General features: G+C 47.1%; 10 protein-coding genes across 10 annotated transcripts; 7 read left to right on the top strand and 3 right to left on the bottom strand.

The window, feature by feature from the left end:
• Positions 1 to 330: 330 nt before the first annotated feature.
• Positions 331 to 633, top strand: LAJ45_04111 (uncharacterized protein; the record flags this gene model as incomplete). Its single annotated transcript, XM_046113692.1, has 1 exon — positions 331 to 633. The coding sequence occupies one exon, from the start codon at positions 331 to 333 to the stop codon at positions 631 to 633; it is 303 nt and encodes a 100-aa protein (XP_045973421.1).
• A 1,841-nt stretch (positions 634 to 2,474) lies between these two features.
• On the top strand, positions 2,475 to 3,745 carry LAJ45_04110 (uncharacterized protein; the record flags this gene model as incomplete). The annotated part of the gene is made up of 2 exons (XM_046113691.1): positions 2,475 to 2,506; positions 2,578 to 3,745. The coding sequence occupies 2 exons, from the start codon at positions 2,475 to 2,477 to the stop codon at positions 3,743 to 3,745; spliced, it is 1,200 nt and encodes a 399-aa protein (XP_045973420.1).
• A 558-nt stretch (positions 3,746 to 4,303) lies between these two features.
• LAJ45_04109 (uncharacterized protein) lies at positions 4,304 to 5,876 on the bottom strand (the record flags this gene model as incomplete). Its single annotated transcript, XM_046113690.1, has 6 exons — positions 4,304 to 4,976; positions 5,032 to 5,200; positions 5,273 to 5,354; positions 5,445 to 5,508; positions 5,576 to 5,697; positions 5,874 to 5,876. 6 exons carry the CDS (start codon positions 5,874 to 5,876, stop codon positions 4,304 to 4,306), a joined length of 1,113 nt encoding a protein of 370 aa, XP_045973419.1.
• Positions 5,877 to 5,918: 42 nt separating this feature from the next.
• Positions 5,919 to 7,565, top strand: LAJ45_04108 (uncharacterized protein; the record flags this gene model as incomplete). The annotated part of the gene is made up of 3 exons (XM_046113689.1): positions 5,919 to 6,564; positions 6,616 to 6,893; positions 6,957 to 7,565. The coding sequence occupies 3 exons, from the start codon at positions 5,919 to 5,921 to the stop codon at positions 7,563 to 7,565; spliced, it is 1,533 nt and encodes a 510-aa protein (XP_045973418.1).
• An 831-nt stretch (positions 7,566 to 8,396) lies between these two features.
• Positions 8,397 to 8,766, bottom strand: LAJ45_04107 (uncharacterized protein; the record flags this gene model as incomplete). The annotated part of the gene is made up of 3 exons (XM_046113688.1): positions 8,397 to 8,516; positions 8,567 to 8,651; positions 8,711 to 8,766. 3 exons carry the CDS (start codon positions 8,764 to 8,766, stop codon positions 8,397 to 8,399), a joined length of 261 nt encoding a protein of 86 aa, XP_045973417.1.
• A 351-nt stretch (positions 8,767 to 9,117) lies between these two features.
• On the top strand, positions 9,118 to 10,022 carry LAJ45_04106 (uncharacterized protein; the record flags this gene model as incomplete). The annotated part of the gene is made up of 3 exons (XM_046113687.1): positions 9,118 to 9,322; positions 9,698 to 9,764; positions 9,959 to 10,022. 3 exons carry the CDS (start codon positions 9,118 to 9,120, stop codon positions 10,020 to 10,022), a joined length of 336 nt encoding a protein of 111 aa, XP_045973416.1.
• A 950-nt stretch (positions 10,023 to 10,972) lies between these two features.
• On the top strand, positions 10,973 to 15,909 carry LAJ45_04105 (uncharacterized protein; the record flags this gene model as incomplete). Its single annotated transcript, XM_046113686.1, has 6 exons — positions 10,973 to 11,442; positions 11,515 to 12,604; positions 12,658 to 13,014; positions 13,064 to 13,188; positions 13,243 to 14,042; positions 14,147 to 15,909. The coding sequence occupies 6 exons, from the start codon at positions 10,973 to 10,975 to the stop codon at positions 15,907 to 15,909; spliced, it is 4,605 nt and encodes a 1,534-aa protein (XP_045973415.1).
• Positions 15,910 to 17,676: 1,767 nt separating this feature from the next.
• Positions 17,677 to 18,215, top strand: LAJ45_04104 (uncharacterized protein; the record flags this gene model as incomplete). Its single annotated transcript, XM_046113685.1, has 2 exons — positions 17,677 to 17,743; positions 17,818 to 18,215. 2 exons carry the CDS (start codon positions 17,677 to 17,679, stop codon positions 18,213 to 18,215), a joined length of 465 nt encoding a protein of 154 aa, XP_045973414.1.
• Positions 18,216 to 20,421: 2,206 nt separating this feature from the next.
• LAJ45_04103 (uncharacterized protein) lies at positions 20,422 to 22,486 on the bottom strand (the record flags this gene model as incomplete). Its single annotated transcript, XM_046113684.1, has 4 exons — positions 20,422 to 20,485; positions 20,556 to 20,758; positions 20,822 to 22,084; positions 22,145 to 22,486. 4 exons carry the CDS (start codon positions 22,484 to 22,486, stop codon positions 20,422 to 20,424), a joined length of 1,872 nt encoding a protein of 623 aa, XP_045973413.1.
• A 1,801-nt stretch (positions 22,487 to 24,287) lies between these two features.
• LAJ45_04102 (uncharacterized protein) lies at positions 24,288 to 26,378 on the top strand (the record flags this gene model as incomplete). Its single annotated transcript, XM_046113683.1, has 7 exons — positions 24,288 to 24,360; positions 24,415 to 24,509; positions 24,694 to 24,915; positions 24,963 to 25,088; positions 25,159 to 25,338; positions 26,188 to 26,277; positions 26,349 to 26,378. The coding sequence occupies 7 exons, from the start codon at positions 24,288 to 24,290 to the stop codon at positions 26,376 to 26,378; spliced, it is 816 nt and encodes a 271-aa protein (XP_045973412.1).
• Between the last annotated feature and the right edge of the window lie 321 nt (positions 26,379 to 26,699).

Genomic DNA, 26,699 nt, shown 5'->3' with positions numbered 1-26,699 from the left:
TCTAAGGATGAATTTACCTCGCTCTCATGTATGTAGTTAGCTATCATGAGGGGGCGCAGTGCTATTATTCTTGCGTTACAGTTCCATGAAGCGAACGATAGGTACAAGGAGGTCAAAAAAGAGTTGTACTTACCTTCTCCCCCGCGCACCAGATAAGATCCTCCAAATTCTCCGGCGGTAACACCTAGCTCGCCTCGCCCGCACATAGCTCACCATGTCCCCATCAACAGCCGGTAAAAAGAAAACTTATGTCGTAGAACGTAACTTCCCCCTCTCCTCTTCCCTCCCTCAGCCATCCTACCCGTCAAGCCGCTAATGTACCTGACAGATATGGAACCCGAGATGGGAGCTTGGTCTACCCTCGAGTATGCCATCATCTCCCGCGAGTCTGCCGCGTCCGGTAGTGACTTCTACCTCACCTCTGTTCCAGCATCACTTGTTTCGAACCTCCCAGAGGCGCTGAAGCCGTACGTGGGTGCGCCGCTGAAGGTGACGGAGGAGGAGGTTACCAAGGTGTCAAGCGGCGAGAGAGACAGGGTGTGTTTGTTGGATCCGCGCGCGGAGAAGGAGTTGTCGCCGGGAGATGCTGAGGTTTTTGATTGGTTTGTCTTCGGAGGAATTTTGGGTCGGTAGATTTTCTGTCATGGGAGTGTGGGGGGGGGGGTGATGGGAATCTTGGGGGATGTGTGATATGAAGTTGTTTGATGTGCCGTGATGAACTGCGAGTAAGCTACAAACTACTTCTCGGGTTAGGTGACGATCCAAGAGGTACCTTACCCCCCCCCCCGGGGGGCGTCTTCTCCCATCACCGATGCAAAGCTAATCTCCCTCAGATCGCACCGGAGAACTTCGTAAGCTTGGATACGAAGGTCGGCGCCTCGGAAGTCTGCAAATGACTACGACACCGCAGTGCGTGTTACTCGCATAGTTATCGAGGATCAAAGTAACCCCGACCTCGTTTCTTCCATCTCCCAGATCATACTTATGCAATACAGTTCCTTTGATAAAATTCCATTTCGGATCCCCAGAGCTGAAACCAACAAGATGAGGCTACACAGATCCATTTAGATATGTAGGGCAATGATGGGAAGCCGATATGCCTGAGGTATGTATATGTGGATGCGGGTTCTTCTTGGTTGAGCTAATTGGGTGAGAATAGGGGATGTTAGAACTCATCGAGGAAGTGCAGATAAGGGTTTGATGACTTTTTCTAGGGGTTTCACCAATGGCGCTGTAGAAACATATTTGCGTAAATTGATGTCCACTAGAAAGTGATTGGCTGTGGGTTAAAATCCGCGGTATATTATCGAGTGATAATCTTGAATAATGGGTAAGCAAGTATTGGGGTATGAGATGATCACCCCAGGTCTTATTAATAGGCATTATCTCGCTTTATCGATTATAGATAAATATCGAATAAGGTGTGGCTGGAAAGGTCACTCATGCGACCTCCGGTTACATACTGTAGCGTTTGCGTCTTCGAATCGAGCTTGGAGTTTGATTAGGAACTTAATATGATGAATATATTGATGTAAAGCTTCATATACTTGTGTGTGTCTGATATACTAAATCCTACAGTTTATTCTACAGTGTATCCCAGAGGACGTTCTAGTGAGAGATTGTGTGCTTGCTAATGTACCGCCGCACTGTAAGCCTCTAGGGGCGCTAGAAAATTAAGGTGGCTAGTGGCAAGCAATCAGGTTTGCGTTCTTTTCAGTTGTAGGTCAGATCAATTATCAGCCCATCTCACCCCATCGCGATCCTTTCACAGTACAACCCCAGGTTTATGGCTATATCAAGGCCCATTACTTCTTACACAAACCCCTTTCTAGAGACCTAAAATATGTCAGCAGATCTTAATCAATATCACAGCTTGTGAGGTCTACACTCCCCAGGAGCGTATTTTGGATCCTCTCACAATATAGGTGCTACTGGGTTGAATATTCTCAGGCCACAAGTCCACCTTTGCCTATCTCAGCTGAAACGTGAAGGTAGTATATCCACACAATGTTTTTTCCTCTATATAAGTTAAAGATTCACGGGGTTGAGGCTCAGATGTACAGACAAGGCTTAAGGGCTTGCGAGCACCTCTTTCAAACTCAGACCGAAAGCGGCCAACCCCCGCTGAAAAGAGTCGAGTTTACACAACAACAGCCCTTGACCAATGTTTAAATTGAATTTTCGCCTGCTTTTGACGCTCTGGTATCTCAATATCAATGATCAGGCTGAGAACAGACCAAAACCCAAATCCAAGCCACGAGATCTAGATGCTTGATAACCCGCATAAGATTCATGCATTGACGGCACGCGATGAGGAAATAGTTTATCACTTTCAGCAACCAGATGAGAATAGTGCAGGTCTAAACTCAACTATGTCTAGAGTCCGCGGCTGAGGACGATCATTTTGATTCAGGTGGTGGACCCGCGCTCTTGTGGCCTTAATTCTTTTTGATGGTTTGACTTCGACGCCTGCGATGCAGCTCAAGCGAAATGTGCACCAGTTCAGGTCAGCACAACGCCGGATTCAATTGAGCCCAGCAAAATCGAAAAGGAAGAACCATCACAGCAACCATCCAGTCATAGCCGTAGCTTGGAGCCCGGAGAGCAACTACGATTGGCAGCATCGACACCCCTACTAGAGGCCGTTGTCTTTTCTGAATCAGAATTCGATACAGCTACGGAAGGAGATGAGGATGACGATTATGCATATGGTGGATCAGATGCAGGAACTATAGTTATAAAGCTCCAAACAACTGTTCAGGAACAGAAATTACGGGAAGAGGAGGAGGTTAGAAGACAAGAGGATGCTACCAAAAGACAAGAGGCAGAGGAGGCCAACCGCCGAAAAGAGGAAGCCAACAGGCTAGAAGAAATGGCTAGACAAGAGGAGCTTGCTAGACAAGAGGCGGAAAATAATGCGGATGAAAGTGAAGACGAAGAGCTACCTCAGCATCCGATCATTGGCAAAGAAGGACGGAAGCCTACACCCTGGCCAACACCCCGGGTCAATTCCTATGCGTCATCTTTAGACATAGATAGAAGAGCTGAAACGGGCTCCCCGCTTAGTGAAGACGGGGATCTGGAGTTTCACGATGCTCTATCATCTCCTCTTGCTTCTCCTATAATCACGCCTCGCGAAGAGGAACTGGCACTGCCAAATCTGACACCCCAGGTCACACCTAAAAAAAAGAGTGAATTCGTGATCTCGTTTGGTCCCACACCAACACGCTCCAACCCTGGGGATCCATCGCCATCGACCAACTCAGTGCTTCCGCAACTCCCCCAGAATCCATCTCCACCTGGACCACCGGTATTAAATATTATTCCTGCAACCCCCATGCCACTCATGTCGCCTAGCGCTATGCAGGAGAAACAGCTAGGTCACTCAATGCCGCTTCTGGAGCGAAGATCAACAGAAATTCCCACACTTATCACTACCTCACCGACTCTTCCCCTTGCGGCCCCGCTTGTACCACCAAGACTTAAGAAAGCTCAACGTCCATCGCTACTTTCCCAGCCGAAACGTATGCGGGAATCCAAATTGCACCCCTGGTGGCGCCCTCGTATTGAGAATGCTGAGGATGAAGGATTGTCTCGATCATTCACTACACAAACACAGGCTTCTGAGTACTCGGTTTCTAACAGTGGTGTGCCTGGGAAGCCTGATGGGAAACGTGGGGAAGAGTTACAAAGAAGATTAAGGGAACAAAATTTCAAATTGAATTTATTGGCCTGGGGACTCTGAGGGAAAAAGTTAAAGTTGCTGGAGAGAAAACCAGTGGGTTGGGGAGAAGAATGTCCTTGAGGAAAAAGGCGTAGTATTTATATCTGATTTTGATGCTTGTTATGAGGACGATGATTTGATATGATATGATACTTGCTACGATACGATGTGATGCGATATTGATGTAGTTTTTCCATGTTTTGTTTTTTCCTTTGTCCCTTTTTGAACCTAGCATGGAAAACTGATTTAGCGACTCGATTTTGGAACCAGGAACTGGTGGTAGTTTGTATTGGCGAATTTAGTGTTGTTTGGGAAGGAGTTTTTTTGTTGTTAATATATCTCCCCAACTAATTTCCTTCATTTTTGTTACCTGCCGAGTTTGCTGGTCACTCGTAACGTTTATTATGTTTAGTCTTGCTAGCTTACCTATCAAGTTATGCCCATCACGGTTTCACGAAATATCTTAATTACATATTCCGGTCATGAATGTTCGCAAAAATCAGAGGTTCATGCGATGAACTGATGATATGGATGTTATTGTACATTTGCGGGGAGGGAAAGGTCGTAATTTCATCCTATCTAATCCTCTTCCATGGCCTCAATCCTGTTCTCCGCCTTTGCCACATCGGCAGAAAAACTGGCTTCTTTATCTACCATCTCCACAAGTACACTTACGATATTCTCCTCGATGCCTCTCTTCCCAAGTTCCTCCAAATGTTTCTTTGGATCTAGCTTTCCAACATATCGTGTCTTCAATTCGTCCTTGCTCAAATCGTTTTCCTCTTTAACACGCTTCTCATAGGCTTCAGCAAGACCAACCATCTTCTCGAGACGTTCCTGGTTCTCTTTTGCGGAGGACTTGAAATCTTTCATTGTAAGCCCCTCAGTCCAAACGGTTTTGTGGAGGTTCATCAGCATGTTCTCCTCCAGATGAGTCTTTCGATAATTGATAGCGATAGAGTAGTAATGTCTGTTAAGACCATGGATGAGAGCTTGAATTGACGGTTTATTAAGGTGCCCCAAGTTGGAAGTCGTCTGGCGGGGCTCCTGGCCAAGCATTAGGGACTGAGGGTTGATGAGCCGGAAGGCGTCGATGACGACTTTACCCTTGACAGACTGGATAGGGTCGATAACAACGGCGACGGCACGTGGGGTAAGTTGTTCAAAGGATTGTTGAGTGTTAATGTCGACACTTGATAGCCAACAGCCAAAACCGGGATGGGAATGGTACCAGCCAACGACTGTTTCTGGTCTAGATACCGAGTTTGAGTATCATTCACTAATATATTGAGCTTCATCATTCTTACCTTCCGGTTTGTCTTAGCATATCCATCATCTTGGTCTGAAATACAGGGTCGACAGCTTCAACAGAAACACCAGTTCCGCTCTGTGGCATCGCAAATACATCCACCACACGAACAGTGTAATCATCTACAAACTCTCCAAGCATGAGTCCCATGACTTCCATTGGTACACCTAGTAATCCATGGTAGTCAGTATCGATCATTTCGTAAAATCATTTGCTTTATCAAAGCTATGGAAACAAACCAGCTCGGCCATGTCTTAGCATCTTCAATAATGCTAGCGAGGAAATGTAGACCGTCTCGGAGTTATCAATCACCGGAGTATCCTGAGAGTATTAAAATTAAAATTAGTTTTATTATCACCAGGGAAAGTATGGAAGTATATCGGCTTATAGAGTAGTGAAATTAGAACTTACCACTCCTGGAGGAGCACCGCCCATAGAACTCATTCCTTGAGCAGCTGCGAGTACGCGGTTTAATCTGTCCATGCAGAAGGTGTATTAACAGCGGTATGTGTGATAGTCTAGATCCGAGCGATGATACTGACGATGATATCTGGATGAATAACGTATTGGTGGCGATGATAGTATCCGCCCGGAGATGAAGGTAGAGAGAGAAGATGGAGGGGTCGTGCTGTTTCTCGGCAGAGAGCTTGAGTGAAGCGTTGACCTACCTTCCTCAGGGTAACACAGATTCGCTTGCAGGGAGCATTTATCAGAACGCCCACATGCCATAAGGAGATACAAGCTCCCCCGCCTTTCCCCTTCACAAATCTGCACTCGTCCCTGACGACATCGATACCGATATTTTAGATACCGATATTTTAAAGCGGAGCTTTTCAATACCATTATTCTTAGAATATCGCTTTTCTTTGACCAACTGTCCCAATAATGGCTCAGAAAGCAGATGACGATTATTTGAAGCTCTTCGAGGGCATCGAAGAGCAACCAGATACTACTACCAAACCATCAGCCGAGAATATTGCGACCCAGCAATCTGAACAAGATATACTTGCTGAGCTTGATTATCTCACCGCAGAACGTCCTAAAGCCGCAGTTTCTAGACCTCATACCCCCCGTCTCGCCCCTTCACCTAGCACAAAGAGCTTTGAACGCAGCAGGACCCCCGCTGGCAGGAACAGTGGGGAGGGCTACGGCTATGGCCTCCCACCTAGTAGGAGAGGTAGCGGAGATACTGGGATTAAAAAAGCTGAAAGAACTTCTCTAGATATTGTCTCTCCCGCCACCCCCAGTACCGGGAAAGAGGCAGGGCAGGCTACTGCATCTAGGAGCAACGCAGAAAGTAGTATTAGTGGAGGTACCGGCGATGCTATTTCTGCCACTCCTGCCGCTGCTATTAATGCTGCTACTGGTGGTGGTGGTGCTAGTGGTGGATGGGGTTGGGGCTCAATTTGGTCAACGGCAACAGCAGCGGTCAAGACTGCCGAAGGAATGGTCAAAGAGATTCAGCAGTCGGAGGAAGGGAAAAAATGGGCTAGTCAGGTCAAGGGCAATGCTGAAGTGTTGCGTGGTCTAGGTCCGTCAAAGCTAGGGTTGGATCAAATGAAGTAGCTAACTTGAGATTCAGCTGGAGACGTTCGCTCCCGCGCAATTCCCACATTCACCACACTTCTTCATACACTTGCTCCCCCGATTTCTTCTCATGAGCAACTCCGTATACATATTACTCATGACCTTGAGAACTACCCCTTCATTGACAATGTTGTGTATGGGGTGTTTGATCGGGTCATGCAGCAAGTAGAAGGCGGTGATTTACTCGTTGTACAGCGAGGTGGAAGTTCTAAACCCCGCTCTTCACTGGACACAGCATTCAGCGGCGGCCCCTGGTGGAAGGGAATGGAAAAGGTACATTTCTGTGTTCCTTAATCACCTGTAATAACAAGTCATATCTGATCTCTTTCCTTTCAGAGAAACCTAAATGCCACTTTGGGCCTCGAGGAAGGTGTCAAGCTTGCCCGTGCAGCAACAGATTCATATTCCCAGGAATTTGCCTCAAAGTCTGATACCATTTCCGATATCCCGTCGAAAGATAACCCAACTCGAAAGTCGAACATATTCCTTGCAATTCAGCCCACTGTTTATACGCAACAGCCCATCGAAAACCTGGGGGTCTCAGATGACAAGGAAGAAAAAGAGCAAGTTATCGTATTCGCTATACATCTATATGACCCTGTAAATTCCCTATCATTTTCTACCGTTTCACAGGCACTCCCGGCTCAGTGGTTGGAGTGGTTGGACGCCCCCGCACCGAAGGACACCCAACCTGGCGATTGGGCACTTCCTGAGGTCATCCGTAACATGGTGGATATGGGGGGCATTGATCCTCGAGAATGGATAGTTGAGTGGGTGGAAGAGGCGGTTGGGCTAGCTGTAGGCGTTGTAGCACAGAAATACGTTGCCAAGAGGATGCGAGTAGGCGACTCAATTGGCGAACCGATAATCGAGAAAGAAGGAGGGGAGGGGGAGAGGGGGCAAGCGCCATCGGATTATAACAGGCTTAACCCGGCTAGTAATTGAACAGTAAATATGCCCATACTCATTCCGGAAGCCGAGTCCAGGGGAGTTTCATAACCCGCTTTCTTTTTCATTTTGTTCCTTTTGTTACGAAACTGGGGAATGTCTCTCAGGTAGTGTCTCTCGTACTATCTTCCGCATATTCATTACCATCTTATCTGGCGGAGAGTTGAAGTAGTTTGTATCCCGGCTGGTTTTCTTTAACCAGACGTAATTTGTGAAACAGCTTTACTTGAGTAAGTCTAGTTTTACTCACTTTTTAAAGAATGTTATATAAGTGCCTCCTCTAAAAGCCTTATCACACTTGTGATAGAGCAGTAAATACATCCTCCTCCACTGAAACCCAATGGAAAAACTAAACGTAAGAAAGAAAATAGCGACATAGTATGTTGAACGGGCCTTCTCGTCAGGCATTAGCCAATCAAAATTTCGAGAAGAAGAAAGGGGTTTATTAGTTTATCAATTATAAATATACTCGAGAGTACAGAAAATTTAAGGATACCTATATGTACTTACTACATTTATATCTATTAGTAGTTATCGATAAAGATGAAAGCACCCAAAGCTACATATAAACCACGCGGACACACAATGCAGTTTCTCAGGTTTCAAGAGAATTATATTAATGTTCATGAGTATTCTATCTTTCTCTCCCTCGGGCAGACATCCGAATTCTCACAATTTGTAGATCCGAATAAGAACAAAATACAAATCCATCAATTATACATTTCTTACCCAAGTCGCTTTTAAACGCCGAGATACATTAAGAAGAGAAGAAAAAAGTGAGAAAGGAAATAGAGAAAATAAGGAACTAAATCCTGAGATTGTTTGCCGCTATTTCTTTGCCTCGGCTGCCTTTTTCCTGTCCTTTTTTCCACCTGCCAACAACTCTAGATGGCCTGCTTTCTGCGCAAGATGGCGTTCAGTTCCTGCAGCAAGTTGTGCGCCCAATCTCTGATCATCGTTAAGAACAAGAATGTGGGAAAGCTAGGGGAGATAGTGACCTTATTAAGATTGTTGGCCTTCACGAGGGAAGCACGTTTTGGTGCGATTTCTACTCGACCTTTTTTCATTATGCCAGCATTTGTTCTGTCAATATATCAATTATTAGCAATGGAATAACGATTGGTGCTCAAGAGGCGTCAAACCTTTTTCCAGATTTGGCCGCGATGGGCTTTGACAACTTCTTTGTTCCTTGGGCCATTTTTGCGTTCCTGGATGTTGAGTGTCTTGGATCTTAAAAACTCGGTAGAACTTATGGTGGTGTGAAGTATTTAAGTTACCCGGCTACTCGGGCCAGCAGTGACGCGCTCAACTGAGCTGTGCATAATACCAAATTTACTGGCGATAAATTTAGGACTACAAATCATTAGGGCCAGGTGTACTTTTTTTAAGGAAATTATGTTTAAGTTGCTTAGTATGAGGATCTTAATAACCAAACCAAAGGTTAACTATCAACGTCTGCACTGGCTTTTGTAGAACGATACCCGTCGTTCCACCAGCACATGGCGCATTTACAGAGTTAACCAGAACGGGAACAACCCTTGCTCTCCTTATGATCTGGGGAGGTAACGTACTTACCTACTCTTACACATATCTGGTTCACCGTTCACATTCCCATCCTGTCGCACACTTCTTCATCTTCTGCACTTTTGGTACGGATGACAGCCATGGGCTTTTAGGACCCACCTTGATATCCTTTCATCGGGCTCCATTCCGTAATCTCAAACTACTCTATTTTTTCCTAGTTTGTTCAGGACGTAAGTAGGATTTATTTTTTTCTGTTGGCCTTTTGCAGTTGTTCTTCATCAGCCCTCTTCTTGCGACGGGCCATTTCCCTCAAATACTGTGCAAGACTTGATCCGTTCAATTACCTTGACTCAGCATCCCTTAGCCTGTATTTTGCTTCCTCCTAGATGTCCCCATCCTTTTGATCGCGTTTAAAAGTTTACATCTTTTTTTCATTCTTCATAACCCCTGTATCTGGTCTTGCACTGCTGGCTCCCAATTATCGCTCAGACAACTTAGCACCCCTCTCTTCCACACCGTGCACCGTTTCTTTTGGATACACAAGTATTATCAGATCTCATCACCCCTCCGAAGTTTACTACTAACAGAGCACTATATTAACTCAGTTCATCTGTGGCGCAATCCAGATCAAGTTCAACCCAAGAATCTCAGCGGATTTATACAAAGCTTGAGGTGAGTTAGTTTTACTTTGTATACTTCTGTCAATCTTGCAAATACCTGTATCCCGGCCCGATTTATATGGAACTTCATGTTACGCGAGTTTATCTACTGCTTGATCAAGCAAGCATCTTCCAATCTCCATCTTATTTCTCACTTCTTCTTCTTACCTGCATTCAATTTACACCAGGATTGCTAATTTTATCTAGCGCTCGACTTGGCAGCTCTTTGCTGCTCCTTGATGCTCTTTTGATAACCTTGAAGCGGCGCTGAAAGTGTGAATACCCGGCCTTGTTCCTTATTGATTGTCGCCACACGAAAAGGTATGTGAATGGGTTTTCTTATATCTATTCTACTTAAATCTCTCTTTTTTCTCCTGTTTAATTCCTTTTATTGTGTTTATCATCTGTTCATTTGTAATCCCGCTACTGCTTGGAGGACCTTCGATTGATGTCATGTGAGACGCGCTTCTGAAGCTCGGTTTGTACACCACCAACCACATCACAATGTTTCTTTCTACAAACTTTCTATTTTTCAATTGTACACCTGGTATTCTGCTTCCCCAGTGTCTCTTTAAAAAATAATTCCCCTGGTCATTAAAACCTATTCACAATTACTTTGATACAATTCCAGCCAATATCAAATTATAACAATACCTTCTCCGATTACATACTCTATGAAACCTCTATATCCTACAACCTCGCGCCCTACTATTTACTTCTGTACTGAACAAACTTTCCTTATTTAATCTATATTTTTTGAATATTTTATTCACAGAATTACTGACTTACATCTATTTTAATAATTTAGGTTCTTCTATCGCATAAATCCCAAGTATGCCACCTCGCCGACGAGCAAAATCTATTCAGGACCAACCTTCTTCTTCTTCGCCCCCACCTCCTAATACTTCTCCAACTGTTCCTGCGGGACTTACACCTCGTACAACTCGCTCAAGAAAGAGCCAGTCTTCATTGACAATCGAGCCCCCAAGGCAGCAATCAACTACCCGTGCGCCACTATCTGCACCATCCACAGGCACAAGTTCATCTTGGACTTTACCTCAAACCTCTCCACAATTAGAATCACAACGCCGATCGTCAAGGGTGACAGCTGTAAAAGCTAGAGAAACTATCAGAGAAGCTATACTCCCTCCTAACCAATATAATTCTGCCACCGCACGGGTAAGAAGAGCTAGTATAAATTCTACGAATAATAATCAAATAATGAGGATAGATAACCCATTATCCTCAACCGAGGCTGCGCTGAATACAAGCCCTCTACTTACAGCAACCCCGGGATTTAGTCCCAAAAAGAAGACACCACCGGGGCTTAAACAGGAAACATCAGATACAAAATTATTGGACACAATACTTCAAAACGGGGGTACCAACGACTTCCACAGAGGGGGAAGAAGGGGATCATTATCCAATTCAGTCAAATCTGGAAAGGAGACTAATAAAACTGCTGATCCGCTCAATGGTACCGATTTATCTCAAAATTTGGATGTTATCTCAAGCGCAGAAACGGATAATTCCGGACAAGAAGTAAACCTGGAGAGGGAAAGCGTCAGAGAGGCCAATAAGAAAACAATTACAGGAAAATCAGATACCGATATCAATATGCAAGATATGGAAGTGAGCGAACCGATAAAAGGAGGCCTTCCTTTGACAGAATCTATCGATGCTGAAAACCGGTAAGCAGAGGACCTCTAATGAAATCCTGAGAAAGCAACGCAATTATACTAATTTAGGGTTGGAATATATAGGGAACTCAATACAGGCGAATCCGAAGTAAGCATTATTGAAAAATCTCAAGAGATTATATACATAGCTGGTTCATCACCCCAGCAACCCGGTCATGATTCGTCACCAAAGTCATCGGAAGGGGGTAGGGAGTCACGTGATACATCGCCTAGTACAAGTCAAAAAGGTAAACATGATTTATCATCGTCTGCCAAAATGCTTTCGAAGGCACGACGTAAAAAACCCCGGAATATCTACATCAGCCCACAGAAGCAGCGGCTTCTGCGTCAGAAGCAGAGGGAAAGGGAAGAATATAGAAGAAAGGTTGGGCTTTCGGATTCTATGGCCGGCAATGGTATCCCATTCGACTCTACCATCCAAGACCAGGTTAATAATGCCTTTGAAGAAGACTTTGGGCCGCTCCTGCGTGGAGAGGTCGTTGTTGTGGACGGTGCGCAAACCCCAGTAAACTTGGTTGAAGCAGCGGTGGATATACTTCTTGGGACTGCGATGAGGGGTATAGAAATTATCAAAAAGGAGGATGAAGACGCGAATACTATCATGCGCGAAATCGATGCAGACGAAGAGAGAGACGGCCCCAAGTTTCTAAGTCATGTTGATGAGCCTTTATCCCCAATAATCGTCTCACAGAATTGCACTGTCGACTCATCCCTCCAAGCTCCTAATATCAATGAAGATAGGGCCAAGGGCGGCTCTCCATCATACCAATTACTTACAGAGGCCGAGAAAGATTGCGAGAAGCACGATCAGACTACCGAGGTTGAAGCCATTAGTGATAGCAACCCCGTAGCGCGAAAGATTACACCTTTGATTAAAGAGTCAGTTAGGCACGTTCCAGTTCATAACTCTGAACAAACCGATGATGAAGACGGAGCATCGTGTTCTGAGTCTCAGTCATCAGCCAGCTCGACGGACGAACTGGAAGTTTCCGACCAATTAGACCAATTAGACCCGGAAGTCCTTGAAGATGCAGAAAACTACCCCAGTAGACCAATTGGAAGGCGTCTGTCTTTAGGTCCGGATGGTGAGTTGCAAAAACAGGTTGCAAGAGGGAGTTCCAATGTACCTAGTCGAGGGGAAGATGTTTTTATGGTGAGTCTAATTTATATCTTACCAATGTGTCTCTTTATAACAAATATCTTCAGGACGGTTTCAACGGAAATTCGAATGATTTAAATGCCGAGTTCCAATTGGTTGTTGGCGATAGTCCTCCAATACAAGACGAGGAAACCGTTGTGGATGAAGAAGAAGACAAGCAATTGGAAAAAGTCGCTGATAATAGCGAGGATAAGCATAATGACCCTGAGGTGACGGATTTTGAAGTAAAGAGCGTTACCGGGGACGAGGTCAAGCTACCCGATGAAAAGAATCCAGACCCGGTTCAAGATGTCACAAACCTCAGTGAAGAGGACCACCCAACAACAACAATCGACGCTGTACCCCATCAAATAACTACAGTGGCTGAACCTCAAGAGATTCAGGTAGAGCCTTTGCCGATAAATGTTCGCTGTCTTCTTTAAAACTTCCGCATAGTTACTAACAAAGGCATAGGAACCAAAACCAATTGAAGATGAAATTTACCAAGCTGCTTCTCGGCTAATCACCTTTAGCTCAATTCCTGCAGCTGCAGCTACAAAAAAAAGAAGCTACTCTCAATTTGCCAATATAGAAAGCGGGTATGTTAGCAAATCGGCACTATATATTTACAGACCACTAAATTGTGCTTTCAGTGGTCCATCGAACTCCCAAAATAAAGTTGTGACGCAGGCTCACGAGTGTCCGTTGTGCCAAACTACTCTTGCTGATATTCTTACGATACGCAAAGCAATGGGCTTAGAGCAAAGCCTCAGTGGTATTGAAATCATGAAAAAGCACGTTGAGCTATGCACTAAACTATATGCGGATGATGATGAGGATAGGAATGATGATGAGGAGGACAGGATCGAGGACGAGGAAGAAGAGGAAAATGCAATTGACATTGATATTGATGAGGCAGAATCAGAAGAGATTGAAGGGCAGGGCGACGAGGAAGACGAGGAAGAGGAGGAGGAGGAGGAGGAGGAGGAGGAGGAGGAGGAGGAGGAGGAGGACGAAGAAAAATGGGAAGATGAAGATGTAATGGAGGATGTGGTTGATGGGGATGGGGATGCTGTTTTGGATCCAGAATCGCAGGATTCGTTAGGGTTTCACAGATCCGCACAGAATCAGAAACATCTTCCAGCTTACATTGTCTGTGACCCGGAAACCATCGAAAAGGAGCTCGCGGCTATGGAAGTGGCTCTTTTATCTGGGCAATTCCCTTCGACTACAGCCGTCCACGAACTTTTGTTTTCTAAGCTTACCGATGTCTCTGAATTCCAGAAAAGTCTTGACAATGCTAAAGACGAGGGAGAGCGATTTCACGCAGAGGAAAATATTGTCTGGGCTTTGGAAGCAATGCAAAAGGAGTATCTTCTTCTAGAAGAGGTCATCAGGCAGAAAGAGGCTGAAGAAGAAGCCTCTGCGGTTTTCAGTGGAGAGTCCTTGTCTAGTGGGAGAGGCAGGGGAAGGGGAGGGGGAGAGGGAGAGGCAGCATACAAAGAGGAAGAGTCAGATCCCATTGCAAAAATCCCCTTTGGCCTGACGATCGCATAGTGTGGGAAGATAAGAAGGAGGCAGAACTCTACGGTTTCGCATATGATCCTGCTCCTGATAAACGCGGTAAACAGGACGCAGATGGACAGCAGTCTGGTAAATACTCGATTCGGGGTAGGGAGTTGCGTAGTCGTGATAAAGCGGCCGAGTATGTTATCATGCCTGGATACGAATTCAAAGACCCCCGTGTGCATACATTGCAGCCCAAACTCACAAGACGCCGAAGATTGGCGGAAGACAAGAACAAGGAAAAAGAGCCAGGTAAGGAGAATGGGAGAGCGGAATCTGCACCTGTTCAATTGCCACCTGGCCTCGATCCTTTGATGCCTCCTATCAAAAAGCGAGTTGGTAGACCACCAAAAAATCCTAACGCTCATGCCTTGGCCCTTGCAGCGGCCCAGGCACAACCTAGAGAATTACTTGCAGCGATTCCACTTTCCCGTACTCACTCAGCAGACAATCTTAGCCGAGTCCGAGGCTCGCCACTCTCAAATCGAAGAAGTGGGCGGCTTAGCAATTTCGGCCAAGGACAACAGGCCGGGGACTCTGGGGGTGATGAAGTGGTTGAAGCTTCTGCAGCGGAGCCGACAGACCAATCATATAGCACACTCCGGATTAGGTTCAGTGCTAACGGTCGAGAACAGTTGAGGGACATTCTTTCAAGAGACCCGAATCCTGTTTTTGAGCTGTCCGATATCATGCCATTACCGTGTTCGCTGAACATCCCCGCTACACAGTCGGAACCCGTATCTCCTTTGAGGTTCTATCATGGCGGAAAGCAGGCTGGTCAACACGACGGTTTACTCACATTGATGACTGACGCTGCTGGTCTGGACGAGGGCCCTGGATCGCCTGTTTACGACTCGGCTCCAGAGGGAGCGACCACCCCAACGAGAGGCAGGGGAAGAGGCAGGGGAAGAGGCAGGGGAAGAGGCAGGGGAAGAGGGAGGGGAAGAGGCGTATTTATGAGTAGAGGTAGGGGAAGGGGAAGAGGGAGGGGATCCACAGTAACAGCCTCATCTGGACTGCGTATTGAGACTGCAAGTTCAGTTGATGATGATGAAGTAAGAATGGAAGATGAGGATACCGATGCTTTTACAGGTTTCGATGGGCGTTCTCATTGTCCTCCCGAGTATAGTCGCAACGGAGAATCAACTGACGCCGACGATCACATTGTTAGCGGCGATGCGTCAGCGACCTCCGGTGGGAACCATGATTTTAGGTTTCATTCAAATTCGTTCACGGCCCCAAACAAAACCCCTGTAGGAAAGAAGAGCACTTCGGGTCCATCAACCCCGGCCATGCGTTTTAATGGCAACAGCGCGGGATCAACTTCTCCAATGTTTGGTGTCTTTCAAAGCCGACCAGGCCCGGCTTCGCTACCGGCAATATCCGGTAGTAGCCCTACGGAGTTGAGCCCTCAGGATGGACTTGAAGATGGAAAATCAAGACAGCGCGTGAGAGGGAAAACCTATAAGACTCCTACATTTGTCTCAAGGACAGATGCTGATCCAAGAGCCACGAAAGAAGAAGAGTTTATTGAGGCGCAAAATGGAAATCTTGGAAAACGTAAGAGGACAAGAACGGCACTTGCATATGATGCACCAAAGAGAAAATCTAGAGGAAGACAAACTGAGGGGGGTTCGCGTTCAGGTGGCAGTCACGATTCAAGGGACGGGTCGCAAGAGGCAGATGTGGAGATGAGCGATGACGACGAGAGCGATGAAGGTGATATGAGTACTTATGGGGGTACAGGTGCATAGGTGTTTTCTTCTTGATCACCGCAAGAGAGGACATCATCTCTGAGCTTTCCAATTTTATTTTTCCCTAACTTTTTTACATCTAAATTAATTTTCATACCTTTCTACGGGCATTTTATCCTTGTTTTTGTCTTTTCTCCTTTTTTTTACCTTCCCTTTCTGTTTTCTTAATTCTCGTGGTTTGTGAGACTGCCTGATGCTTCTTTTACGTATGAAATCAGCTGTATTATTATTTATGGGAGAAATGTAGCTCCAAGTACGGGTATCAATTCCCAAAAATTTCGTGGACCTGGTGGGTATTTAAATAGACGGCGTTTATCATTTTATTTCTCGCTTCTCTTTCTGGGTCCTGGATGTGGGAATTCGCAATAAATTTGTCTCATATCCGTAACAGGCCTAGCCTGGGTTCTAACTAAGTTCAATTGAACTACATGTATTCTTACTATCTGGGAATTAAGTTATGAACTGGGCAAATCATACCGCATCACTCGCTGAATATAACAGAGTAGGGTACATGAATGTAGGGTCTTGGCAGAACTATTCTTAGCCCCCCTGCAGATAGTAACGGGGGGGCCGGCAGGTTACTATTTTCCCACGCGCTAACATCCTTATCGATGTTCCAGATCGGTTAGCCATTGACAGTTCGTCTTTTCGAAAAGACGAATTTCACACTGAACCTCCCTCCCCCTCTCAAGGAAACTCTGGCGCCACCATCGTCAACTGTGTACAGCCCGTACTGCATTCGGCTTGATTTGTTAAGTGCAGTACTGTCGTTCACGGGGTATTGGCGGATACTGGGTGATGGCGGACAGGGCAAAAAAGAGACAGCCAAGCCAACTTTTACCTGCAATTCGCTAATACCCAGTATCCACCAATACCCCGTGAATGACAGTCGTACTCACCTCCGCGCTAGGATCCAGCCAGTCACGTGTCTCCAAAGTTGACTCACGGGCTCTTGGCCATGCAAATACCACCGCGCTGTGCGACAGAGTGTAACGACGTAATGCTTGTTGGGCAGGCATTGTAATGGTGTATGTCCGACAGGGGGGCATTCTCACAAACGGCAACAAAGTAGATACAGTACCATGTAATACTATCCCTTGGACGCGTGAGACATTTGGAGAATCTCTCTCATGCATTAGCGGGAATTGGCAGTCATGTGACTTAGAATTTGGCTGAGAAAACGTCCGGGTAAGCAGTTTGCTGCATTTATCGGTCTTCGGAATACTCAGAGATGCTAAAAACTTCGCAAGTTGCTGCTTTATTATAGTAAATCGTTTCCTAGGTAGGGCACGCTAATGCATGAGAGAGATTCTCCAAATGTCTCACGCGTCCAAGGGATAATGGTGTATGCACTTTTTTTGATTTCCTTCGACTCTACTCGTAGTTTTTTGACGTTTCCGGACGCGACCACTATTGCATGCCATACAAAAGATAGCCTTGGCGATTTTTTTCTGTGTATGCAATAGCAGTTGCGTCCGGAAACGCTATGAAATTGCGAGTAGTGTTTCTTTATTGATTTATGCATGATAAGAAATGCCGCAATGCGTTTTAGGGACCTACGGAAAGAACGGATGATGGGATAGTGGTGTGTATGGGCAGATTTGGGGAGGATGAGCGAGCGAGCGAGCGGAGGGTATAAATGGAGGCCCCCGAGTCCGCGGGGGGAGGAATCTGGAGTTGATAGAATTGTCCTGCAATACTACTCGACTGCTCATAAGTTTACTTGTACTTCTTTTTACCAAACACTCTCTATACTAGCTAGCTATCATGGCTTCTGAAAATGCATTGAGTTACGCAAAGGCCATCGGTATCTTCACCGCTGGCATCGCTGCTGGTAATCAGGACCTCTCTCTCGCAATATATCTATCCACATACCTTTCTATCTTTTCTAACATGCATGAGCACCAGGCACAAACTTCTCCACCTCCTTCCTCGTCATGCCCGCCATCCTGCACCCACGTACAACGCCGCCCAAGGACCTCCACGCGCAATGGAAGCACCTCTACGACCACGGAAAGTTCACACTCCCGCCGCTCTCGATTGTTGCTGGTGCGGCGTTCTCGTACGTCGCGTACCACGACGAGAGCCTGCGCGTACCGTATGGGATCGCAGCAGTGTCCACGCTGGGAATCGTTCCATTCACACTTGTGGGCATGAAGGCGAATCTGGGAGCACTATTGGAGCAGAGAGTCTGGGGTGATGTGGATAAGGGGAGGTTGAGGGAGCTGTTGCGGCGGTGGTCGGGGCTTAACTGGTACAGGGCTATCATGTTGATGGTGGGGTTTGGGACGGCATTGGTAAATTAGGCTATATATTGAATGGGGGTATCATTCCTCAGTTGCCATCTATGTACGTAGGTAGGTCCAGATGGGTATTACCTTTGGTAGCTTCGAGTATAGCTAGCATTGAGTAGTTAGCCTGAATGAATAAATGAACGAAGAAAGCAAAAAGGTCTCCAGCTAGCCGTATAGGTGTAAGATCACGAACGAGTGCTAGTACGTGATCTGTGTAAATGCTCTTGCCCAAAGTTATCCAGCCAGTAGCTAGAATTTGTAAGACCGACCATGTCATACCTTGAATACCGAGCAAGTTGTTGTCCACCATGTATACAATCCTAGGACATTATTTTCTTAAGGATTGATATGCATGGTGTAATTAAAAAAATGTCCGTCGGTCGCAGCGTTGCCCCGGATCTCGCTTCGACGGCGTCGGCCTTGTAGATCAGCCGGTAGCAGAACAAAGTCCACCCGGGGGTGCAGCGATGATCGTTTAACCGAACTACATGTAGATATCAAGATCATGATTTCTGTCAATTAGCTGTGGAGATTATTGGATAAATTAGGATAGCACGATGGAAGACCCTTGTGTAGCTGGTTTCTGGAGATAGTAAGTTGTGAGTTAGATCACGGGGAATCACTCACCTCCGGTGTCTTACCCGGTGGCGGAGAGGTCAATTCAGAACAGCACAACAGTCCGTAAAGCAAGAGAGAAGATCGCGAAGCGACCCCGTCCACCGATGGAGATGCGTTAGAATTGATTTATATATTCACGCATAGGTCAGGAAAAAGTGTCCATATGGTGGTGTGTTTGGTAGGACACGATCGGAAGCCAGATATTATTCATGGAATACCCTGCATGTCGTGGCTCGCACAAGAGAAGCGTCTATCACCGATGTCGGACTGCTAACGAGATATCAACTAAACTCCCATAGTTGATATGGTGCATGCGCCACACTCCATCCAGAATAGCCCAGTATCGCTCAACGAGTGATAGTTTATGATTAATCCCACATAGATACTTGGGATGAAAGCTGAATTCACCCCCAAAAAAGCCAACGCATACAGAGAGAGAGAGAAGCAGAGAAAAGCGGTGGTTTTTTTTTTCACGAAGTAGCACACAGAAAAGGCTCATCGTACAAGCTGCACTCAACTGCGAATGACTTGGTTTTTTTTTTTTTTTTTTTGGCAACTTACCCGTGCCTGTTTGAACCCCCCTCACAGGGTTTCGACATCCCCAGGGGGTACCACCGGTGCCAAGACCGTCGTATCGGGTTGAGGAAGGCGGCCAAAGAGAGATCGTTCACGTCTTGGCAAGTCCTACTTACTATAAATTCGCAAGTTTCCCCCCCCTCCTCTTCTAAACTCCGCAGTGCTGCTTCTAGGCCAGGGACTACCCTTCAGCAGCATGCCCCCCCTCGAGCCCCCCCTCGAGCCCCCTGTCATCTATACATGGCTCTTTCGTCGGTCACCCCGTTTCCATTTTTTGGGACGGGGGCCGGCGAAGCTACGGTTGGACTGATTGGCGGTGGGTTAGGGTTTCTTGTGCAATATTTTTTATTTTAATTAATTTTCTTGTATAACAGTTTCTAATTCAGTCCCTTGTAGTTACTTGTAAGGCCTGAACCTAACCTTAGGGATAAAAACACTCCGCTTTGTAGCTCTAGATAAGTGACCAAAAAGAATCAAAACTTTCGCATTTGACTATAATAATAATGTAGGACAAGTTTAATCAGATTTGAATACCCGAGAGCATAAGCCTCAAAAAAGAAGAAATGAGCTCCGTCATGGAGCTATATTGGCGGTGGACAGGTTGGGAACATATGCGATCACTCGTTTTTCCCGAAAAGCCTTGAGACTATATTTGCCTTATTTTATATTGCCACAGGTAGCTGCAGGTAGCTGCATGTATGTATTGTCTTGTCTCGTATTTTGAGGCAAGGTCTCGAGACTTCTGGCTTTATATATACTCATCACCGGCGGTCTTTCTCACAATAGTGTTCGCCGAGCTCCCAGCCTACGCAAATTTTCCATGTTCCGGATGCCCCCATATGGATATTGATAACCTCTAAACTAGTGAAAATATACACATGCGAAATTTCAACAAAAAACATAAACATCCGCTCAGACTAAAACACACAAGATTAAACAATACAGCGTCATAAAGGTAACTAAACAAAATGCGAAAAAAGGGAATACGCTACATGTAACCATCTATCATCTATGCCTGCCGCAATCATTGAAACTTCAGCCTAATAATCGAGAAGAGCATATTCTGCAACACATGCACCATCACCGCTCTATCCCACATATATTAGCACACACATTCACCCCCTCTAAAAGATAAAGCGTAAGAAAGAGAAAACTCACAGACAAGCCGGCACCAATCCCGGATACTTGATAAAGTCGCTGACGGCCTCTGCGGTCACGTCGAACTTGAACCAATACCGGACGAGCCGTCTCACGATCCACGCCGCAGTCATCTCGCACGCCCATGTCGCCAGGGACGCAAAGAACGTCAGCTCGAACGTATATGGGTCCTCGCGATCACTAAACGAGAAATACGGATAAACCTATCGCACCCCCCAGTCTCAGCGAGTGATCCCTCATGACGCACAAAACGAAAAGAAACTCACCTTCGTATTCCATCCATAATGTAATCCCACCACCCAACCCAGCCACGCCACCATACTCACGTTCTCCGCCAACCCCCTCACATAAAAATACCTGCCCACAAACTTCTTATACTCGCCATAATCCTGCGCGTTCCATCCCGCCCACACATACGCGCGATGCACAGCCTTCGTCATACTCAGTGGCAGCCACACCACAACCACACTCGAGCTCAGTATCTGCAGTACCACGAATTGGCTTGGACTGCGCAGGCGCGCATACAGCGCGCGCACATAAGTCTGGTACGTCATCGCAAAGTAGAGCTTAAACACCCACGCGAGCGGATAACTGCCTACGCGGGCACCTAGAATCCACCCGGTGGTTCCGTCAAGGATGTTTATCGTGAGGACCCACGACCAGACATAGACTACAGTTTCGAGGGAGTTGTGAGGGAGGGTGCGGAGGTAGACTTCGGCGTATGCTTCGCCGAGAACAAGAGCAATGAGGGAGAGGAGGAGGGCGCTGCCGAACCAGATGAAGCGGATGTAGGATGTGGGGAGGGACCAGTGATGGATGTGGGAGCGCCAGGTCTTGGGATGGGGGTCGAGGCGCTGCATGGTGGTTGGGGAGGTGGTGAAGAGGAGTTGGGTGTCGGAGAGGGCGCTGCGGCGGCCGAGGTGGCCGGAGCGCCGCTCGAGGAGAAGGACGAAGAAGGAGATGATGAGTGGGCTAAGCATTGTAGTGAAGGTGAGGAGGATCCATGTGAGGTTGTGGTTGAGTATCGGCGCGGGGAGGATGTAGTACATTGGGATTGAAACAAGCAGCGGGAGCAGGTTGAAAAGTGTGAAAGCGTGCGGGAAGCCGAGGCGCGCGGGCCACCAGTTGAGTGAATAGAGGTTGAAGAGCTTGGTGATCCAGAGGAGCCCAACTAGATTGTAGAAGCCGTAGTAGACGATGAGGAAGAACCAGAAGTTGAGAGTAACGAGTGCTTCGCCGTGGCCGCTACCTCCTCCTCCGCCAGTGCCCGGGTTTGGGCGCTCTGGATCCGGGAGTGGGATCTGCGGGACTGTATCGCTGAGCCGGTGCAGAAACGAGGCTACCATATCCCGTATCACTGATATATTAAATACGTTCTTGACCGCCTGCCACAGCAATCCCAATATCGATACCGGGCCCTCAATAGTAGTATGGGGGTAATGATAATATTGCGGCTGTACCGGCAACACCGACGGATCATTCCCCATGATCGGATACGTCGGAAATGGTATCGCACACCACGCAACAACCTACACCCGCATCAGCGCCGCAAACAAAACTTCAACCCTCGCGCTATCAAGTCTACTCACAATCGCCGCCGGCAGCACCACAAGCAGCCCCAACCTACTCCACCACCTCCCCACGATCCCCACTACCACGCGCCGGCGCGGGTTAATAAGCATCCTATCGATCCACCACCTCCTCTCCTCAACCTCCACGTCCTCGTCGTCGTCATCGTCGTCATCGTCGTCCTCGGCGGCATTAATGCTACCATACCCGCCGGCAGTCCACCACTTGGGGTCCGCGCCGTTGGTCGGCGCAAGGACGGTGTAGAGGGTGTTTGGGAGCGCGCGGAAGCGCCCGTAGCGGAAGATCTCGGTTTCTGGTGGGGGCGAGTCGGTGCCTTGCTGAAAGTCGAAGAAAGTTGGCATGGCTTTGGGGGCGTGACGGGCATGAAGAAGAAGGAGAAGAATAGAAGGAAGGGGAAAAGGGGAAGAAGACTCTCTCTCTCCCTCTCTAGTCAGATGGAGTGAGAATCAGACGGAATGGAGTGGGGGCGCAGAAGAGGTTGAGTGAGGGCGGCGGCGGCGGAGGCGCCTCAGGTGGGACAAAAGCTAAGATGAGGGGGATCTCAGACACTGACGCAAGAACTAGCTATAAGCCACAGGAGAGACATGGGGAGCAGCATGTAGAGGAAAGTATCTAGAGTAGATAGTTTATTTAGTTTAACTAGGCACATACAAGAGCTTGTTCGTACCGCCGAAAGTGATATCTGTGCAGCAATTTTGGGCTAGGTTTTGATCCATAAGGTGTCCGTGACCACAAACGCCCACCGCGCATCGGATGACGGTGGTGGGGACATTTTGTTGTTTACATGCAGGTGGCCCTGGCACTTGTGTTAGCCCTGGGCCCCTGCACGCTATCGTACATAAACTGCAGCAGACCCCTCACCGGTTCCACTCTCCTTCCCCCGCAATCGGATGGACATTCAGATCAGGGTCCTCGGGAGAGATGGGGAGGAGAGCGATAGGATGTGAGCTGTCAGTTGATTATATTGATATCATGTCCCCTACCTAACCTCCTCCCACCGCGCGGTGGGCACTAGACCGTAGAGAATACGGGCATGTGTGATGAATATTGGAAACTGTTGAGGTTGGAACGACCTTACGTTTTGGGCTGCACTAGCTAAGCAGGCGGGTGTGGTGGTGTCCGAGTGGCTTGATTGGCCCAGAGATGGAGGATCAGAACATCTTGAAGAACCCCAGCATTTAGTAAATACAAATACAACACCTGGAGATAAATAAATGGGCGGCGACTTACGAGAGACAACGGATATCGTTATCAAAAACCCAACAGCAACAATTGGAATCTTTTGATACCCATAAGCTCTGAGGCCTTTCCCAAAACATATTTCCGAATAGCAAAAAATCCAAACAATTGGCTCAAAAACCTTTCCATCCGGATAGTTGTGACCGTTACTGGCTGCTCTTCTTTATTCACTTGATGATCCTTCTCGCCGAACTGATGCAAACGTGAATAACTGTAACTGAACCAATGGAATTATGATGATGATGACAGTTATGCAGAAGAAGTAGCCGCGCGAGGTTATGATCTTCTCACCGTTTCCGGCCACGTAAAGTAAGTTCTGCCCGCCTTTTGAGTACGTTTCCATTTTAATCTGATGAGTCATCATTGATATCTAACAAGCTCTGGTTATCGAGGTTAGCGTGTCTGTCCTCAGTAGAGCACCGAGCCCGAGACTGGCTACAGTATCGGTGGAGGGTTAAAATACATGTAGTAACTTCTCTCCTCCCAGCCCAGTGAGCTTCGCCAATCTCAGCTACATATCAAATCATCTATGTCAGCTATCTCAGCTATCTCAGCTACCTCAACTATCTCAGCTATATATAAATGTGTTACTTATGTGTATATGTAAATACATGTGCACACTGTACCTACAATCTGCTACTAAACATTTCTTCAACCTCGGCTCCCATCCCCTGCGCATATCATGCACAATAATCATTAGCTGCCGACAACCATCGGCGAAAGCCTATGTTCGTCTAGCTAGCTAGCTAAATATATCAATACGAGCCTTACTAATGAGTCATTGGAATTAGAGTATCTTCAACTGTACTCTGTTAGGTCTTCTTTCTCATATATAAGTACTCTTCGCTATCTCAAAATATCCCGTCCCTAATTCCCTACAAATCAATCATTACCACCCTCATCATGTCTGCAATTGTGTCTTCCCGTGACCCCAATGCCGAATACCTGCTCATCGGCGCATACATTCGCTACTCTAGTAAGTAGGGTCAAATACTAAAACCTAAAATCCACAATTGACCCAAGTGTGTAGGCTGGACCGCCCGAATTGTGGCCATTCTCGAGCACTTCAAGATCCCGTACCGCTTCTCGCAACATAACAAGGCCGACCCCAATGGCCTCCAAACCGTAATTTTCTCTTCCCCCAATACCCATATGTGATTGCAAGATGTTTTCAGATATGAGCGGGTCTATAAAACTAGAGAGAACCCCACAACAGGATTATCAAACCTTATAGATCCAATTATATCAGAAACATCCTCCAGTCACGAGTGGTAACCTCAATACTCACACTAGCACTGACATCCCCTAGATCCACTCCCAACCCGCTCGCCTGGTCCCCACACTCACTGTTCCCTCGCTCGGTCCCAACCCGATCCATGATTCCCTCGCAATAACCGAGTTCCTCGCCGAATCTCATCCCGACCTCCCACTCTGGCCTGCCTCCCGCCGCCTCCGCGCCCTCGCCCGCAGTCTCGTGGCAGAGTTCCACTCCGGCTTCGGAAACCTGCGCAACAACTACCACACAAACTATGTCGCGCGCTACGTTGGGACGTGCCAATGATTCCGGGCGCGGTCAAGGAGGTTGCGCGCTTCCTTGAGTGCGTGGATCTGGCACGGAGGGAGACGCTGGAAGTGGGGGTTGAGGGGCCGTATTTGTTTGGAAGCTTTGGGGCCGCGGATGCGTTTTATTGGCCAGTGCTTTGGGTTTGTTTACCCTTGCCTTGAATGCGTTTATGAATGTGGTGGGTTATAGTTAATTGCTGCGATGGTGTAGAGGTTACGTACGTACGGCTTTGATCTGAGCGCTGCGTCGCCGTTGGCGAGGGAGTGGATTGTGGCCATGTGGAAGGATCCGGTGTTGGTGGAGTTGGGGAGACAGATGTTTATTGATGCAGAGAATCCGGAGACGAGGGTGCCGGAGTATGAGGGCATTTTTCCGGGGGGGGCGGAGATGGTGAGATTTGATGGTAGGGTGGCGTATGTTCCGAGCTTCGAGTGATGGACTGTGAGTAATCGAGTGAGTAACTATGTTGGTGGCTGGTTGCAGTGGATGTAAAGGGATAGGATTTTATGGCGGGCATAATTATCTGGAGATATATGTAGAGTATGGTAACTCTAGTATGGTGGTGTGATTTGTTGAGAGCAGGTTGATCCCCTTTTGTTGGGATGATTGAAGTATGTCCTTAAGATGATATCTTATTGTAACTATCCATATGAAATTTTGTCTTGCGCATACGCACATATATTGAAATATCCTCGAGTAAATAGCATCTCACTGATATGGTAGGGGTACGCTGGTTGAGTTAAGTGCTGACCAAGACATGGACAATCATGTCTTCGCGCGGCCGTTGATTTTTTTTAGATACAAGTATATAGTAGCTCTGCTTGCTTAATAATATTACCCACATACAGCGAGTGTATGTGCCTTGCAGAAGTATTCAGGAAGCGGTTATGGTGCTCTAATTTGGGTGCCGGTTGATCAGATCAAATAAAGGGCGCTGATGACTGGACTGAGTGGATTGGAACGGTTGGGCCATGTCAGGCCTTATCGATAATGGGCATGGAAAACGTGGTCATGTTAAGGGCGACACGTGTGATAAGAAAGAATGAATGAATGTGCGAGGGCAAATATATAAACATTAAACCTCCAGCCTCAATCCATGCACTAGCACATAAGGGCATTACTCTGCTTTGTCCGAGATAAAAGCTCGACCCACCACGGGAACCGAGTGTCAAGCTTCGATCAAGTGCAAGATCCCACTGAAGCTAGCTAGGCTTCTCTTGATCTAACTTACACCCCCAGATTCATCAGAACGAACCACGGCACCTCAACATTCTGAGGAGCACTGACTACCGGATACCCCAGGATCGTGATTTGGCGCAATATTTCTTTGTATGTGCGCTTCGATTGTGAATGTGTGCTTGCATAATACTGAAGCACTGATTCCCGTATTCGGCGATTAGGGACATGGATTAACATGGCACAGCACCTAACAACGAGCTTCCTACAAACCAGCATTGCCTCAAAGAGCAGCATTCCCTCCACAGATACCTAACCTATCCACCGGCTCTCCTCCACGCCTCCCCTCTCGCCAATCCCAGAACCCAGGTACGTAAGGCCAGCTCTAAAAATAATGAAAACGCATGCTTGGCGTACATCCGCTCGGTGAAACGTGAAACATGAAACAAGCAAAAAAAAACCCAAACCCTAAACCCACAGCCTCCTCCTCCCCCCCCCCCCAATAGTAACTATAAACCTCTGACACTTCAGTGCGACAGGCAGGCTAGACAAGCAAATAACCAACTTTCATCATC

This window comes from Morchella importuna (assembly GCF_003444635.1).
Source record: "Morchella importuna strain M04M26 chromosome Unknown Morimp01GS009, whole genome shotgun sequence".
Taxonomy (NCBI): Eukaryota; Fungi; Ascomycota; class Pezizomycetes; order Pezizales; family Morchellaceae; genus Morchella; species Morchella importuna.
The sequence above is the reverse complement of the archived record's forward strand: the minus strand, read 5'-3'. Positions and strand labels throughout refer to the sequence as shown.